At 35.3% G+C, this 17,982-nt stretch overlaps 1 protein-coding gene across 5 annotated transcripts in view; it reads right to left on the bottom strand.

The window, feature by feature from the left end:
- TBC1D32 (TBC1 domain family member 32) overlaps positions 1-17,982 on the bottom strand; it is a 248,840-nt gene that overhangs the window by 218,613 nt on the left and 12,245 nt on the right. For 4 of the 5 annotated variants that reach the window (XM_059177703.1, XM_059177706.1, XM_059177704.1 and 1 more), the window contains 5 exons: positions 16,461-16,638; positions 5,372-5,440; positions 2,804-2,929; positions 217-295; positions 8-111 (listed from right to left, as the gene is read on the bottom strand). In XM_059177703.1, the coding sequence (XP_059033686.1) occupies positions 8-111; positions 217-295; positions 2,804-2,929; positions 5,372-5,440; positions 16,461-16,638 (556 nt within the window). Of the gene's footprint in view, positions 1-7; positions 112-216; positions 296-2,803; positions 2,930-5,371; positions 5,441-12,111; positions 13,490-16,460; positions 16,639-17,982 lie in introns of those variants that run through there. The other variant, XM_059177708.1, reaches the window with a different exon arrangement.

The following is a 17,982-nucleotide window of genomic DNA, read 5'->3' as shown; positions in this document are numbered from 1 at the left end:
TGAATACCTTTTTAAGTAAGCAGATCACATTAGGATTACTTGTATCTATACCAGTTGAGAGAGTAGGAATATGATTTTCTCTAGAAAGAAAGTGTAACTTCAAATATTTAGCTGAAAAGAAAAATTTAAAACTATGATTATCACTCATTTATAGTGTTATCTGAAAAGTTGTTTCCTATCCATTTTCTTAAGCACAAAAAATTTTAATAAACATACCTAGGCTTGTATAAATCTCCTTGGTCATATGTAATGGTGAAAGAGTAAATGTCTGTGCATAGAATTTTAAAATCCGGTCCTGTGGAAGTGAAAAGATTTGCATCAGAGATTCTTACACAAATAGAATAGAGATGAAAAAAACATTTTTCACATAGTGAAAAACTTAGAAAATAAACAGAATAACTATTCAGAAACTTGAGTAGAAATGTACTTATAAACAAGAGCACAATTATGTTGGCCAGTAAAAAGTAAAATTGACCAAAACTACATGGGGGGAGAGAGAGTCAGGTTTAAGAGCTAGAGTAAGGTATAATGAGAGGGTATCAAGGGAAAAGTAGGTGTACTGACTGGTTAAAAAGGAAAACAAACAAAAAACACTCCACTCCTTTCCAAATTCAACATTTGTTGTTTTTTTACATTGTTTACATGGATAGTTTCAGTAAATTGACACTTAAGACTCTAATATTTTGCCTATTCCCAAGAAAAGTATTATTTAACACACTTTCCAAATTTATATTATTAAAACCCAAAGTAGAAAAAAAAAATCTAAAAGTAGAAACTATCACAACACAAATGAATTAAATGTTCATAGATGTAGCTGGAAAAGTACTTGGCACTAGTCCATACTTACAAATGATAGCTACCATTTTAATTTTGCCAACTTTAATATTATGATGAAATTAACCCTAATTGTGAAATACAATATTCCATTAAAGAAATATATATGATCTCCTCAAGTGCTCTACTCTGGGATGGGGGATGGGGGGGAAACTTTGCCTATATCAAATGTTAGCAAAATCAGAAAAAAAATGGTTACACAAATGATCAAAAATTTCTAGTAACCCAAAGGAATTCCTACTGAATAGAGGATATTAAATATTTTAGAAAGCTTATTTTTATAGTTGCAGCAATTGATAAGTATCTGCCACATTCTTCAAACATGACAGGCTTCATTCAGTTACAAGCAAGAGTCCTCTAAAAGAGGAAATGAAAAAAACAGAATCAACTCAAGAATCTGGATCAAGCATAAATTCAAAATCAAAAGAATGCCATGCCTTGTTTTTCTACTCCAATATGATGGGTTCTGTTACCTTTCCCCTCCATAACAACTTTTTCCAATTTTATTAAACACTGATAACACTTTTGCTGAATAATCTATAATGTCTAAACAAAGCCACTTACATTGACCCATTAAGATATTTACTGTTTATAAAGTTGTTACATAATTTTTTAAATAATAAAAAGAAAACTATCTGACCACTATTCTTTGTTAAGAAAAAAAATACAGGGAGAAAGTACCCCTGGGGATAAAAATATATGTTTATAAAAAATAAAAAATTTAAAAAAAATACAGAGAAATTTACAACTGTATTTCCTTGAAATGTAAAAAGTGACCCTGAAATATCTTTTTCCTTTTTCAAGTTCTTGGATCACTGAGTTTTTACCTTAGTCTGCATCATCACCTGGTGACAGTAAAGTTGAACTGTGTCCAGGTATTAGGTAATTGAACACATTTTCCCCCCTTATAAAAACAGCAAACCACTTGTTTCCAAACCACTTCAGTTTACCAGTATAATTTTATCTTCATTGATGGAAGAATGTGATTTTCAACAGATAAATGTATTGAGATTCTTTTTTCTTTAATAATTGCTTACTGTCTGACTCCTCTACTAGAATGTAAGTTCTATGAAGGCAAAGACTTCTGTCTTGCTCAGTGTGTTTTCAGCATCTAAACTAGAATGCTGCACATTGTTGGTAATCAACACATATTTGCTGAAGAGCTAACAAAATTTAACTCTTGTGCTAACATCTTAAATTCTGTAGAAAGCACCATAACAATTTTAAAGCCAACTTTTTCTTTCCTGACATATCAATTAAGAAAAAGACCCACTAAATCTAAATTTGCATTTAAATGTGAATATGGGATATGGTAGGATTTTTTTTAATTTACATCACTGATATAACCAATACAACAACTATACTTTTTAATATAGTTTTACTCACATGATAGTATTCCTGAGAAGGTATAAAAGTATCATTTTTTATATTCAATAATTTCTCTACTGACTTCATAATTTTTAGAATTTTATATATTTATGATTCATCTCAATTATCTTCTAAACTTAGCTTTAGTTTTCTTCCTCTTTTTAAGCAATTAAGCAATCTCTAAAAAACATTTAAATGCATAAGGAAAATGCTTATGATTCAGTTAGAATAAATTCTAATCATTTTAAGTTCAAAGTTTCATATGTCATGAATTCTTTCAAAAATGCTTTAAGTAGACTTTTAAGTACTTTTCTTAATTCAAAACAAAACACGAATATTTGGATATCCCTTTACAAGATAAAACAATGCGCAAGGTTACAGTCTACTATTATTTGGCAGTAAAGTGTGATATTAATCACACTGGGAGTCTAATCATGAAATAGTAAGTTAATGTCTTTAAAGAAAATCTTTATAACTCAAAAGCTGGAATTGAAATTCCATGAATAGTAAAGCCACTATTAAAGAAAATAATTCCAGTTGCTTATAGAATGATGGGAAAACAAATATTTTTAAAAAAATATTTCTATCAGCATCTCCTTACACTAAACACAGGATCAGGATCTGAAAGACACACTGTCAGTTTTTCACAAAGAGTCGTCCAATTTTCACAGTTCAAAACATCAGATGGTGGAGCTGAACATAACGTTTGCAAGGCTTCATATCTCACCTATAATTTAAAAGATTTTTATTAATACCCAGCCACTAGGATACCACCAATACTTTATATATTAAACACTGAAAAGCAGTCTAGATGATTGTCTTAAAGAGCCAAATGATGAAAATCAGAGGTCTTTTTATAAAACAATTTTTGAGAACTCATTTCTTTTAAACTAAGTGTTAAACAGAAAAAAAATAGGTTGTCACTTTACTTAAAGCAAAAATTATAAACTAACTTTTGGAGATTCTAGGTCATATATCTAAGTGAAAGAGGAAGAAGGACAGTGGCCAAATCTGAATCACCAGGGCAAGGTTTTCCTACTTAAGTAGGCACCCCTAGGTGGTCCTATAGTTTGAAGGCCTTAATTTTAAAATTAGCATAATATGCCCCTGGTGAAACATCCCCATTCCAGAATATAGGAACAATTTTCACAAAAGAATTAACTTGGACTAGTTTTCGATGCTATACCATGTTTTCTGACATTCTAGACACTGAGGTAGGAAAAGTCAACAGTGTGATATAAAACTGATTGTCTACATTTTCAGGGAAAACTTACTTTTTAATCATTTTTTGCAAAATCAAGTCAGAATTCACCCAAAACAGTATGACCCAAAGGAAAGCAGTAAAAAATAGCTCTACTCCAGTCATAAATGGAGCAAGACTTCCCCACCACTCTCCAACCAGTGAGTAATAACACACTGATTCTAACCTGTGGTTAGAAAATGTGGTTGTTTCCCCAGCTAAAATAACTGAAACACAGTGGTTTAAAAGGGGCAAGAAGCTGGGTTGCAGGAGAAGCTAAGACCTTATAAAACCAAACCCTCTAAATCAGGGTATCAAGTTTTAGGTGAAAAAGAATACACATGCACTTAAAAGTGTCTATATATTCATATAAAAGAAAAACTAAACACAACTGTATTTGTGATAGGACTGGGGACTTTGGAGGGATTTTAGAAACATTAAGTATTTTCTCCCTTTCAGTTAATTTTTAGGACAAAATTCCATTAAGAACTTACTACTTGCGGAAGTACTATAAAAGTTTCTGAATAAGTATAGATTTCTAAGTATAGATTTCCAAGTAATCCACTAAAAAGGAAGACAATAAGACTCTTATCATATAGGGCGCCTAGATGGCTCAGTGGGTTCAGCATCTGCCTTAGGCTCAGTTCATGATCCCAAGGTTCTGGAATTGAGTCCTACATCAGGCTCCCTGCTTGGCAGGGAGTCCACTTCTCCCTCTACCCCTCCCTGCAACTTGTGTTTTCGCTCTGTCTTATGCTCTTTTTCATGCTCACCCTCTCTCTCAAATAAATAAATAAAATGTTTAAAAAAAGAGAGATTGTTATTATATAAAATCAAGTTCCATTTCTAATACCTTTTGAAACATTTACTAAGAACCTAGAAAATAGGGGCGCCTGGGTGGCTCAGTGGATTAAAGCCTCTGCCTCTGGCTCAGGTCATGATCTCAGGGTCCTGGAATCGAGCCCCAAATCGGGCTCTCTGCTCAGCAGGGAGCCTGCTTCCTCCTCTCCCTGCCAGCCTCTCTGCCTACTTGTGATCTCTGTCAAATAAATAAATAAAATCTTAAAAAAAAAAAGAACCTAGAAAATAAATCAGAATGTGAAATGCTAAAAATTACTGTGATTAAAAAAAAAATCAGTGGGAGTAAATCATAACTGTTCATTTAGTTTAATATGAAAATTTGTGGCTTGCCTGGGTGCCCAGTTAACCATCTGCCTTCGGCTCTAGTCATGATCCCCAAGTTGGGCTCCCTGCTCAGTGGAGATCCTGCTTCTGCCTCTCCCTCTGACCCCTCCCTCCCACACCGGCTGGTGCTTGCACACGTTCTATCTCAAATAAATAAATCTTTAAAAAATAAAATGAAAACTTGAAAAACATTTCAAAAACTGAAACCAACTGGCAAGATATATAAATACTATTTTCTATTTCAGACTGACTTAATGAAACAAGACTTAATAAACAGTAATTTATGAAACCTTAAAATATAAACAGGTACAATTCAACAGAACTGCTTCTTTAAAATCCTTTTTCTATAAACGAGAGTGTCGAAGTTGCTCACATTTTCCAGATGTAGAAAGAACATTAAATGAAGATCATTTTTCTTTAAGGAAATCACTAAAATATCACATACAAAGCAACAATGAAAGAACAGTTTAGAAGACAACTGCTTATTACTTTATCCCTTCAAAACTGAAACTAGACATAAAAATTTCTTTCTACAAAGCATGACAATTCTCTGGTAGCCTCCCCTGCTCTGTGACCTTTCATTTCAAGACTGGAAAGTCTAGCAGGGACATTAGTCTAGGAGCACCATGATAATAAAGGCCTATTTTCAAGAGAAACAGTTCAGCTGCTTACTGATCACAATCTAATATATTATAAATATATATAAATATTTGACTGAATTTGACAGCTATCCTTTAAACTTACCTCTTTAGGTTGCCCTGGATCCAACTGGTCTAAAATCAATTGCAACTTTCCTTGACAAAATTTGTAACTCTGTAACAATTGACAGAACATTCATTTAGTAGACTTTTTACAAATACTGCTATAAATTATTTTTAATATAACTCCAAGCACAAAATGCATTCTGAGCAAGAAGAGATATTCTCATCTGGCAGAAAACTTTTGTTTTCCAAGGCATTTAAATAGGAACTGCAAGTCTCAGGAGAACAGTGTACCTCATGTACATGAAAATTATTATTTGTTGAGCAACTACAAAAAGTAGTACATTACAAGATTCAAAAGATACAAAGCCAAGATATGTTGTACACAGAAAAAGGAGATGAATATAACAGAAAGATAAAACAAGAAGGCATTAATGGTATCCTAGGCACAACTATGATGCTGCTTGAATATTTTTGTCCCTTTATCTTTCCTATATTTTCCTTAGCCCTCCATGCCTCCTCTTTGGTGAAAAATTCTCAATATAAAAGCTTCTATCTAGGGAAAAGTTTAATAGTAGACCATAGTTATTTTGGAAAATGAAAGGGTCTTTTTCTTGATGAAGGCAGTTTAAGTATGACTAAAACCTAAAATAACCATCTAAAAATTAAACTGCCATTAAAATAATAGTTGTCATGTATTACCTTTTATGCAACAAGCCCTATATGATCCCAATTCACAATGACTGAAATATGAGAAATATGAAAATTAAGGTTAAATAACTTCTCTAAGTCACCCAGCTATCATAACTCAGATTCCCACCCATATTTTTACTACCTATACTCTTCCCTCAGGTGTTCTCATCCAGTTCTTTAGGTGCATTGTGATGACTCAAACTTCTATCAGTCACTTCATCTCTAAAGCTATATATAATTATCCTTTCAACATTTCCATTTGGATGTCTAAGGCATCTCAAACTTAACATGCCCAAGACAGAACACTTGATTTTATTCCAAACCTGTTCCTCCCTCAAACTTCTCCATCCTCCTAAATGACACTATGACCCATCCAGATTTTTTACTGAGATTAAAAATAGGTGCCAATTCTGGCTCTTCACTTTCTCTTAATTTCTATACCTAATATCATTAAGTCCCATTAAGACAATCTCCAAGTTCCACACATCTTCACTCCAACTACCCCATACTTCCTTGCTAAAAGCTTAAACCAAGGCACCATCAACTCTAGCCTAGAGTCCTTCAATTCATACTAACTGGTCTCCTTGCTTCTACTCTTAAATCCTATCCTACTCCCCCCTACCCCCCATTTATTGTCCAGCAACAGTCAGATGGAGCTTCTCAAACTTAAAAATCCAATCTCTTCATCTGCCTTACTTCAATCCCAGAAAGAGACTACCCACATTACTCAGAATTAGATTTACTTACATGATCTGGGTGCTTGCTTTTCTAACACATTCTCCTACAATTCTTGCCTCTGCCATCCAGACTTCCACCACACTGGACTTTTTTCCCCATCCCTGGATGATACTATGCTCATACTAACCTAAGAACCTTTGCAATTGCCATTCCTCCTGCCTGGCAATGCTCTTCCTCCAGAGTTTTGCGTAGCTGCCCTACTATCGCTTAGAATTTGGTCTTTTTCACTATAGTATCCCAAAACCTGAATTAGTGCCTCATACAGAGTACTCATTCAATATATATTACTTTAATACATAAATAATTACAAAGTGAGTCTTTCCACAATGTTACATTGTCCCTAGCAACAAAGGGTACATATAACCACTCTATAAAGAAACCAGAACAACCTGATATTCTATTTCTTAAAGAACCTTAAGTTTTATTGAGTTTTATTCCTTTCTAAAAGTATATAGTTGAACTGCTAAAGACTCTGTACATGCTACTTTTCATAATTTAAAGTACCATATATTAAATAGACCTTTAATTTTGAATTTTTATATTACAGTTAAAATATAAAAATTTATGAATGATAATAATAAATATAAGTAATATGAATGCAGCAGTCTTGCCAAAGGGGAAAAAAACCATAATACAGAATATCTTAAATAGTATATATAAGCATGTGTACTTATGTGCATTTGTGATACAGACATAATGCATATATTTACATACTGAAGTATATATACACATGCATATGTGTATTGAAATACACGTAAAATATATACTTATATACTTAGTCATTCTGTACTATTGCTAGACAACTTCTTCTCCCCCGTTAGCCGGCTCTTTGCCCCTCTTGTAAACTTGATTTCTTCTGATCCTTACACTTCCATCATGACTTTTACAAGACCATTATCTAGGTCTGAAATGTCTTGCTATCCAACTTACTGAAAAATAAGTATGATGTCAAGGACATGAATTTTAATCGGATAGATGAAGTTTCAAAACCCGGCTCAATCTTCAGCTACTTACATGACCCTGAAGTCTCGAACCCCATCCTCAGTTTTCACATTAGGAAAACTGTGAAGTTTTTTGCTTTATTGTTATAAAATTTTCAACTTTGAAGTAAATTTCCTGTTTCTCAGGAAATTCTCATGAGAAAATATAAAATAACTGACTCTACCTACCATCTACCTATTCAAGATCAAGCAATCTAAAGATATAATTCATTGATTTCCATAGATTCCCATTCTAATCCAGCTCCTCCCCCAATATAGAGGCATGTTCTATAACAACCCTGATAAATGGGGAGCCAGACATTGTTCAAACATTCTCAACTATAACTAGTTCATACTTGGTGAAACAACTAATATTATATCAAAGAAGCAGTCAAAAAATGTAATACATAAATCTTAACAAAATTCATTTCCTTAAACGTTTCCCTTGACAAAAGCTTTGTTTTCTAATCTTACGTGCAATACTTTAGGCAAGCAACCTTTACTCTCCGAAAATGGTTTTGCCTTTCATTTCACAAAAATGATCAAGGCTAATCAACATGATGATACTTCAACTTTACCTCCTCTTCCTGCCAGTGTTATTCTGTGGTGAACTCCTAACGAGATTCATATAGCTTTTCTTAGTACTCAGCATTGATGTTCTCTCTAGCCTTCATTACAGCTAGTTAACCTTGAAATTAACTGGCTTCCGCCTTGAAATTCACTAACCCTTAAGTTCCTACCCAGTGAACTGTGGTTTGGTACCTTCTTTTCTGACCCATCCTTTAGTCTCTCCTGGCCCTCTGAAAATGTGTTTCCTACGATCTCACCTGTTTAGGTAGACCCAACCTTTCTACAAAGTGAATCCTGAATTTTCAACCACTTGCTATACCACTGGACTACCTTACTGGTATTTGACATTTAGAATCTTCGGGGGGAAAAAAAAAGAATCACTATATTCTTCTCCACATGTAACCTTCCTCCCTAATCCCAGGCATGGTTTATGACACCATGGTCTTCTCACCACCTCAGCCTGAAACCACAGCTAGACTTTTGACTCTTTTCTACTAGTCCCCCCGCAAACACTTCAATAATGACTTTGACTCTCTTCCCATTCTGCACTACTCTCCCCAAAACACTGCAATAATCAAGTTTAATGATCATGCCTCTGTAATAATTCTCACATCAGTCCCTATTTACTTCTAAAAAGCCTCCTCAGTTCAGGCCTTCTTCTTACTTCAGCTATCATAATAGCCTTCTAACTTCTCTCCCTACATCTTCTTTCTCACCTGCTCATGCCTTTCTGCACACAATTATCGGGTAAATCTCACCAACACGCTTTTCTGTTCAGCAATATAAAATGATTTTCCTGGGTGCCTGGGTGGCTCAGTGGGTTAAGCTGCTGCCTTTGGCTCAGGTCATGATCTCAGGGTCCTGGGATCGAGTCCCGCATCGGGCTCTCTGCTCGGCAGGGAGCCTGCTTCCTCCTCTCTCTCTCTCTCTCTGCCTGCCTCTCTGCCTACTTGTGATCTCTCTCTGTCAAATAAATAAATAAAATCTTAAAAAAAGATAAAATAAAATGATTTTCCTTTACGTACAAAATAATCCAATTTAGCTTTTGAATGCATTCATTTATTCCTCATGTATTTATTAGACATCTACTATGTTTCGGACACCAATTACATAACATACCAGGCACTAGAATTCCATAGCTAGGAAAAATAATTAATATCTAAACCCTGCTCCATAATTTGGCCCTCATCTACTCTTCCAGTTTACTCCCCACAAACTCTTTGTTCTAACACTTCACATAAACAAACTACTCAGGGTCCCTAATAGGCCACATTCTTTGTTGATTTAGAGCTTTTGTCCATTCCCTTATTTGAAATACTTTCCTCCATACTTCTTTGATAGTCTTAGTTACAAAGACCTTTTAGATTTTCCAGGATGCACTATTTCTACTTTATGACTCTGTTATTTATGTAAATAATCTATCTCCTCATAATCCCAGGTAAGCTCCTTGAAGAAATAACATATACTTGATTCATCTTTTCAGCTTGGCAATGCCTATCACAAAATACTGCACATAGTACATGCTGGGGAACAGACAACCATTGAGTTCAAATCCTCCAATTCTACCATATCTGCCTTTTCTCCCAGATTAGAATATATATTAGAAAAGCATAGTCTGCATAGTCTGGGGATGTCCAAATCTTGGTTTCAGCTCAAGTCATGCTTTTAGGGTCAGGAGATGGAGCCCCACGTTGGGTTCTGTGTTCTGCATGGAGTCTGCCTGAAATTCTCTCTCCCTCTTCCTCTGCCCCTCCCACTCATGACTGTGCACGTACGCTCTTTCTAAAATAAATAGATAAATCTTAAAAAAAAAAAAAAAAGCATAGCCTCTAATAGTTATCTGATTGGAGCAGCTTCATTAATTTATCTACTTCCCTTTTAATTATTTATCATTTAATTATTAATTCTTTTAATCTCCTTAAATATACTATATTCTATTCTTTAAAAATGGTATTTAAGCAATGAAAATTTTTTGTTATACAAGACATCAGTGTAGTGCCTTATAGTGCACTTAAAGTGCCTAGACTGCCTTAAAGGTTACCTATTTTTAAGGTCTGTGTGTTACAGTGTATTAGTGGACTGACATAAAATCCCATAGCAACCAACTAATAAGTTCTTTAACTACAGCACGTAGACAGTGTGTCCCATGTAATACAGATTTGTTAAGATTTATCAACAGTTTTAGGTATTTCTTAAACTGAAAATTCCTGAGGGAAGTAGTATCTGCTTTGTAAAGCAATGCAAGACAGATCTGTTGGTGATATCAATATAGGTAGATACTTCCAAAAGGGAGTTTTTTAAAACATATTTACATATGTTAAAGCATATGCTAAGCAAATAATTTCTGAACACATTCTAAGGAAAGAGCAAGAACAAGAATTGAATGATAATCTAAAATGTATCTGGTCCTCTATGGATTATATAGCTCCTATTTAAGATATTTTTATGCTAAAATAAGATTGGGATATATTTCTGTCAAATGCAGTTTACTAAGGATTGCAAACAAAACATCCTGTAGTTTTTTGATACAGATATCACACTCAATTACTTTATCACAACATATACTAAAGAATATTTACATTATTCAATGACTATACTTAAACAAAATCAAACTACCCTCAGATTTAATTTACCCTAGAAATCTCCAAATGTTTGGTTTGTAAACTGTATAAACCATTCAAATAAAACCAAAGACAGGCAACTATTATTGTTGCTTAAAAAACATAGCTATGGAAAATAAGAAATATATAAATATTGAACCTAATGATACTTCAGGCTTTAATGTCTAAATACATAAGTTCTTTCCTATTCTTAAAAAAAGAGAGAGAGAGAAAAGAAACAGCACCCACTGATGAGGAACAGGACAAAAACAAACACTTAGTGCTTACTATGTCCCAGGTAGTGTTCAAAATGCTTTACATACATTAAATCACTAAGTCCACAAAACAACCCTATTAAGGTAGGTTCTATTATTATCTCCACTATAACAGATAAGAAAACTGAAGCATTGAGAGAAAAAATCCAAGGTCCACAACTCATCAATGGCAGAACCAGACTTTATTTCAGACTGGTTTGTTTCTAAGATTCAGAATGAATTAGCTTCCTGTAGAGTAGCTTTTTCAAATTTTAGTGCATCTACAACCTTTTAAATTGTGCACCCGCCTTTCATAATGCCTTAAATATAGAACAAAGTTACTAATCCAAAATAAAAACAATCTTTTAAAAACATTTTCAAAATATGGATTGTTTCTTAATTGCCTATGTTTTAATTATGTTTCAACAAAAACAGCTTTCATTTTAAAAGTGCTACCATTGAGAGGTATTAACAAAAATCTATTAATATTTTAAAGTATAAAGAAACTTTAGGTTTCATTAAGAAGAAATTTATCACTGTTAATCAAAGAAATTAGTTTTTCTGGTGTTAAATTATCTCAAAAGAGAACTATTAAGCAAGCAAGCAAAAAGCTCACACTTGCACCTACCCAACTCTCCCCAGCAATCCACCTGCCTCCAGTCGCACACAAGAAAGCTGAATTATCAATGACACGATCTTCATTTTCTAGTCTCAGCTACCTTCTCCTCTCATTACTACATTTAAGACTTCAGGCTCCTAGTTTTTTCTGCTATAAAACATGAATAATCAAAATCTGATGAATTGAGAGTAGCTAGAGATGGAAGAACTTCTGAAGTGGGGTTGGGGCTGTGGCTATCCTACCATTCTCTGGCTGATATTGCTAAAAAAGAGGAGAGTCTTACAACCTATCAGCTATAGCGTAATATCCTCAAAAGCAAAATTCCTCACCAAATCAAAGACACCAGCACCATGTATGCTAACAGGTTCACAGGTTTTCAGGATTTAGACATGGATATCTTCAAGGGGTCCATTATTCTGCTGACTATAGATACCAAAAGATGGGTTTCAAAGAGAGGCTGTCTTGAAAGCAAAGAAACAATAAATGCTTTAAATAAATTAACATTAGGCAAGAGTAACAGGTTACTGCTATCCTAAACTCATCTCCTCCATATAAACTGAGTACCTTGGCATTCCTTCGGAACATAATGAAATAGTTTGCACACTATAAAACAGCCTAATGCTTGTGCTGTACCAAATACTGTCAAGGAAGAGGAAGACAGAAAAACTGCAATAGGCAAGCTTATGAATTTTAAAGCTTGAAGTCTATTAGGGTAATCCTCTTACTTCCCAGCTGTAGAAAACAACCCGGAGAAGCTGAGTTAAAAACCACACAGGAGAGAACTTTTCTATTTTGGCCTGTCCCGGAATGGCACCATTCCAGCACGTCCTTTAAGAGATGAAAGGTAACACGTATAAAGCAGCAGCAACAGTTCTAAAGACTTGATATACATTAACCCAGTTAATATTCTCAGAAACTCTATGAGGTAAGTGGTGGTTTCATTCCCATTTTACAAATGAGAAATAGCACAGCACAGGGAAGTTAAGACACTGTCCAGGGTCACATGGCTAGTAAGTGATAGAACTGAGATCTGAACCCAAGCAGTCTCAGGTAATGTAGTATGGAACAAAAACTTTGGAAGGAGAGAAACCAGGCTTAAATTCATTAGCAATACAAGTTTGGGAAAATTACTTAACTACTATTGTAAGCCTCACTTTTCTTCTGTAAAGTGGGCCAGTAACATCTATAGTGAATATAAAGTCAAGTACAGTCTGTAAGTACAAATATATGGCAGAAATCTCAATTACAGACAGCTAATATTATTATTTCTATCTTTCCAGCATTATTTTTTTTAAAGATTTTATTTATTTATTTGTTAGAGAGAGAGATCACAAGTAGGCAGGGAGGCAGGCAGAGAGAGAGAGGAGGAAGCAGGCTTCCTACTGAGCAGAGAGCCCAATGCAGGGCTCAATCTCAGAATCCTGAGATCATGACCTAAGCCAAAGGCAGAGCTTAACCCACCAAGCCACCCAGGCAACCCTTTCCAGCATTATTTTGCAGTGACTATTTTTTAAGGTTTAATCACAATACCAAATCCTTTCAGTGCTCTCCTCACAATTATAGTAAAAACCAATCTGTCTTCTTTATTCTTTAATATCCTCAAACATACACCAATAGTGACTATTGGCCAACCATGTGCAAAGTTTTTCAATAATGGGTCAGAAATCCATAAATAATCAGGCTGTAATTGTTAAAATAATAACAATGGGGGCGCCTGGGTGGCTCAGTGGGTGCTTTAAAGCCTCTGCCTTCGGCTCAGGTCATGATCCTAGGGTCCTGGGATCAAGCCCCACATCGGACTCTCTGCTCAGCAGGGAGCTTGCTTCCTCCTCTCTCTCTCTCTGCCTGCCTCTCAGCCTACTTGTGATCTCTGTCTGTCAAATAAATAAATAAAAATCTTAAAAAAAAAATTAATAGTAACAATGAAATGAAGCCTGTTTTATTCACAAAATGCAAGCTTTCTACCAATATCAAAACAGCAGCATCAGAACTGTTAATTCAATGTTATTCATACAACAATTCAGACAGATTTTTCTAAGCCCAATAACAATGTTGCAAGCATTATCAACAACATCAGTATTTAATGCAATGAATGACGCATATCTTCACAGACCCTTTCAACTTTTGAACATAGTAATTCAGGCTCTTTGGTCATGTAAAAGAGTCCCTTTTCACTAAGCAAAGGCACCCAGACATCTGCTGGAGTTTGATCACACTCGAAGAGTTTTGGGGGTACTTCTGGCATTCATATGCTTTTTTCCCAAAGTCCAAGGATCCCATGCCGTGTTATTGCACCTTCAACTCAATTAGAGCATTCTGAAACAAAGTCATACCCATAGGACAGATAACTGAAAATGCAGATATACCCTTTTGGCATCCCAAAAGAAGTCATATAAATTTAAAGTCTGATTCCTTCTCAAGAATAAAACCAAAACAAAATAAAAAAATAATAATAATAAAAATTTTAAAAACCAAGACCATTTTCTGAAACTATGACTGCATTTCTACAAATGCTTTGAATTTCTGAAAAAACCTATTATTCTAAGACTGGAAATACTTTAAAAGCATTTCACATGAATACCTCTTCACTGCTAGCTATTCGGTCAACCTTATGTGGCCTGAATACTTGGACTTCTTAAATAACAATGCTTCATTTATTTTTCTTCTTATTGTTCAATTTCAATGTAAACAGATGGCTCATCAAATAACAAAGTATAATCTTGTGAGCACCCAGAGTCCTAAAGTTGGGTTTTTCTATGCCTTCCTTGATCTGAAGAAGCAGTTTGATAAACCTACTGAATAAAACTAAACTAAAATCTCCATAGTCCAGCTCCTTCCAAAGAGTCCATCAATAAAGAAATATTAAGGGGTACAAGGTGAAGAAAATTCAGTCTTTGCCCTTTCCTCCATCACATCAGAAAATAAACCTGAGCACAATTTCTCCTGAGCAGAGCAACTTTCAAGTTCTGCTTTAATGACTTCTAAACATTTTTCCTTCATAAATGCAGTCTCAACTGTGACCAGTATGTGTGACTTTTTCACATTTCACCAAAATTCCCCAAATTCCTCTTTGGTATATGGTTAAGATCTGTTATGGCTATGTCACCAAATCAGCACTAAATAGGTGAAAATGTTCCATTAGAAATAACAGGTAGGGGGATGCCTGGGTGGCTCAGTCAGTTAAGCGGCTGCCTTCAGCTCAGGTCATGATCCCAGGGTCCTGGGATTGAGTCCCACATTGGGCTCCTTGCTCCACAGGGAGCCTGCTTCTCCCTCTGCCTCTGCCTGCCACTCTTCCTGCCTGTACTCTCTCTATCTCTCTGACAAATAAATAAATAAAATCTTTAAAAAAAAAAAAAAGAAAGAAAAGAAAAGAAATAACAGGTAGGATTCACACAAAGATCAGACAGACTCCAACTGGCCTGGAAATTTCTGTGGGGAAGTTGATGGTGCATGCATATATAAGGCTCTAGTCTAACTAGTCTCCTATTAGAACTAACCTAACCTGTGGCCATTCTGTTAGCTCTGCCCTAGCCAAATGACAAAGATTCCAATAACATGGAAAGAGACAATGTAAAACCTCAGATCTCTTGATGTCAAAAAGAAGAGGCTTACTGATTTTATTGGTTTTTTGTTTTGTTTTTTGGGTTCCTTTAATTTAAATTCAATTAGCCAGCATTGTTCCCTCAGAACAATGTATTACTTAAAATACAACTTACAAGAATTGAACTAGCCATCAAGCATGTTCAGATATATCCTTAAGAAAAACACGTACTGGCAACAGGCCTCTAGGGGAGAGGACGATATATAGGTCCTTGAAGCCACGCAGCTGGGAACTCCCAGCCCGCTCAGGGCAGAACACTGCCTGCTTCATTTTTCCATTATCTCCCCTTCCCGGGAGAGCTCCTGTGGCTAATTAGGTAACCCCTTTTGAATGTGCTTGCTCAACTATAAACTTTATACTGCTTGACCAGATATACTTTGCCTTCCTTCTTATTTATCTACAAGGCATCTGATTAATGTGTAGTCTTCTTCAGCTCCTTTGTTGATTACTGTCTATATCTAATAAAAACAGCACTGAGTAGTTGTTCGGAGCAACAACTTTTCTACTGTTGTCCCTTGCTCGCATTCTCTTGCAGCTGACTTGTTTGTGCCTCATTCTTCTCCCATGTGCCATCAGGAAGCAGCAAGTACATCATTAGTTTCTGATACAGTGTTCAATGACTCATCAGTTGCATATAACACCCAGTGTTCATCATGTTTTAAAACAAATCACAGTGACCTTCATCTTAGAAGATAAGGGAAATGTTTTATCTCCATATCTCATTTATAATGCAGTTAAATTTTGATTAATAAAAATCAATTAGGAATAAGATGTTTTGTTTAACTAAAGCTTAAGCATATTTGTTTCAGGTATTTTTTTTTAAATCCAAAATCAATTAATTTATTTCCATATCTCATTAAGATATGTCAGATATAATGCAATCATTCACTGAACTTATAATTCTAGAAGATGTTATTTCACGTACTCAATCTTTAAGATTAGGTAATTTTATTATTTTTCTTCTGAATCTTAAAACTGGAAAGCAGAAAACAAATCTGGCTAACAAAGAATGTACCGAAGTTATTGATTATTAAATATCATTTCAAGACATAAATGCAAAAGGAAACAACACACCTGATTGAATGATGAATCACTATCAGAGCAATTATCTGTGCAGTAACTGTTGCTCTTCTCCTTCTGGATTTTTTTCTGCCTCTCTTGACTTCGCATCTCATCTTCTTCAAACTTGTTAATCATAGATTCCACCACTACCATCATGATATTCTTCAGGGAATGCATCATTTCTTTGTATCTTTAAATGTAAAACAGTCTTGGTAAGAGAAAGACTATTAGCACAAATTAAAACACTCAGCTAAATTAAACTATCTTACTTTTTTCTGTAAAATCCCTCTACGGGCACAGTTCTAAAAAGGAAAAAAATATGTCAGCTTTTTTTTTTTTTTTTTTAAGATTTTATTTATTTGTCAGAGAGAGAGCGAGTGAGAGCGAGCACAGGCAGACAGAGTGGAAGGCAGAGTCAGAGGGAGAAGCAGGCTCCCTGCGGAGCAAGGAGCCCGACGTGGGACTCGATCCCAGAACGCTGGGATCATGACCTGAGCCGAAGGCAGCTGCTTAACCAACTGAGCCACCCAGGCGTCCCTATGTCAGCTTTTTTTAAAGAACAAGTGGCACAATGGAATTCACACAACAGGTATAAAAATTAATAAGAGTTCCAAAACATATGTTATTTCCCAAGTTTCTTCATCTGATTACATAGACCAAGGTAGTAAAACTAACACAGTCTAAGGCAAGATATTCCAAGAGCATGGATACCAGTACTCCACAATAGTCAACTGCTAATACCATACTACCAGAACAGTCTATCTTACATATCCCTTTTATTCCTTGTTTATTTCTATCTCTTTCTCTATCCTCCTCCTTCTCTACTTTCTTTCCTTCCCTTCTTCCCTGCCTATCTTTATAGGTACTTATAGTGAGCATTAAGACCTAAATAAGAGCTAAGCTATCAGTAGGTCCTTTGAAGGACAGAGGCTACAGAACCTACTGTCAGGGACGTTAAGAAAGGGATTCCTGAAACTGGTAAGAGTTTGAACCAGACAGCTTCTAAATCCCTTTCAGCTCCAGTCTTAGAAAGAGGGATGCCTGGTAGCTCAGTAGTTTCTATAGCCAACTCTTGATTTCAGTTCAGGTCATAATCTCAGAGTCGTGAGATCGAGCCCCACAAACCTGCTTAAGATTCTCTCTCTCCCTCTCTTCCTCTCCCTCAGCCCCTCCCCAATTCATGCCCATGCTCTCTCTCTCTCTCTAAAATAAATACAATCTAAATAAATAAATAAAGGCCTCAAAAAGAACTTATAAATAAAGTTCTCCACTTACTATGTGCCAACTCTCAAGCACCCATATTAATATTAGATAGAAATCCAGGGCGCCTGTGTGTCTCAGTCAGTTAAGATGTCTGCCTTCAGCTCAGGTCAAGATCCCAGAGTCATGCAATAGACTCCCGCATTGGGCTCCCGGCTCCACAGGGAGCCTGCTTCTCCTTCTGTCTCTCATAAATAAATAAAAATCTTAAAAAAAAAAAAAAAAAAAAAAAGACTGAGGTCCCAAAAAGCCTAGAAATAAAATTTTAGAGCTA

The sequence above is a fragment of the Mustela lutreola genome, chromosome 6, assembly GCF_030435805.1.
Source record: "Mustela lutreola isolate mMusLut2 chromosome 6, mMusLut2.pri, whole genome shotgun sequence".
NCBI lineage: Eukaryota > Metazoa > Chordata > Mammalia > Carnivora > Mustelidae > Mustela > Mustela lutreola.
This window is presented reverse-complemented; position numbering and strand designations above follow the sequence as displayed.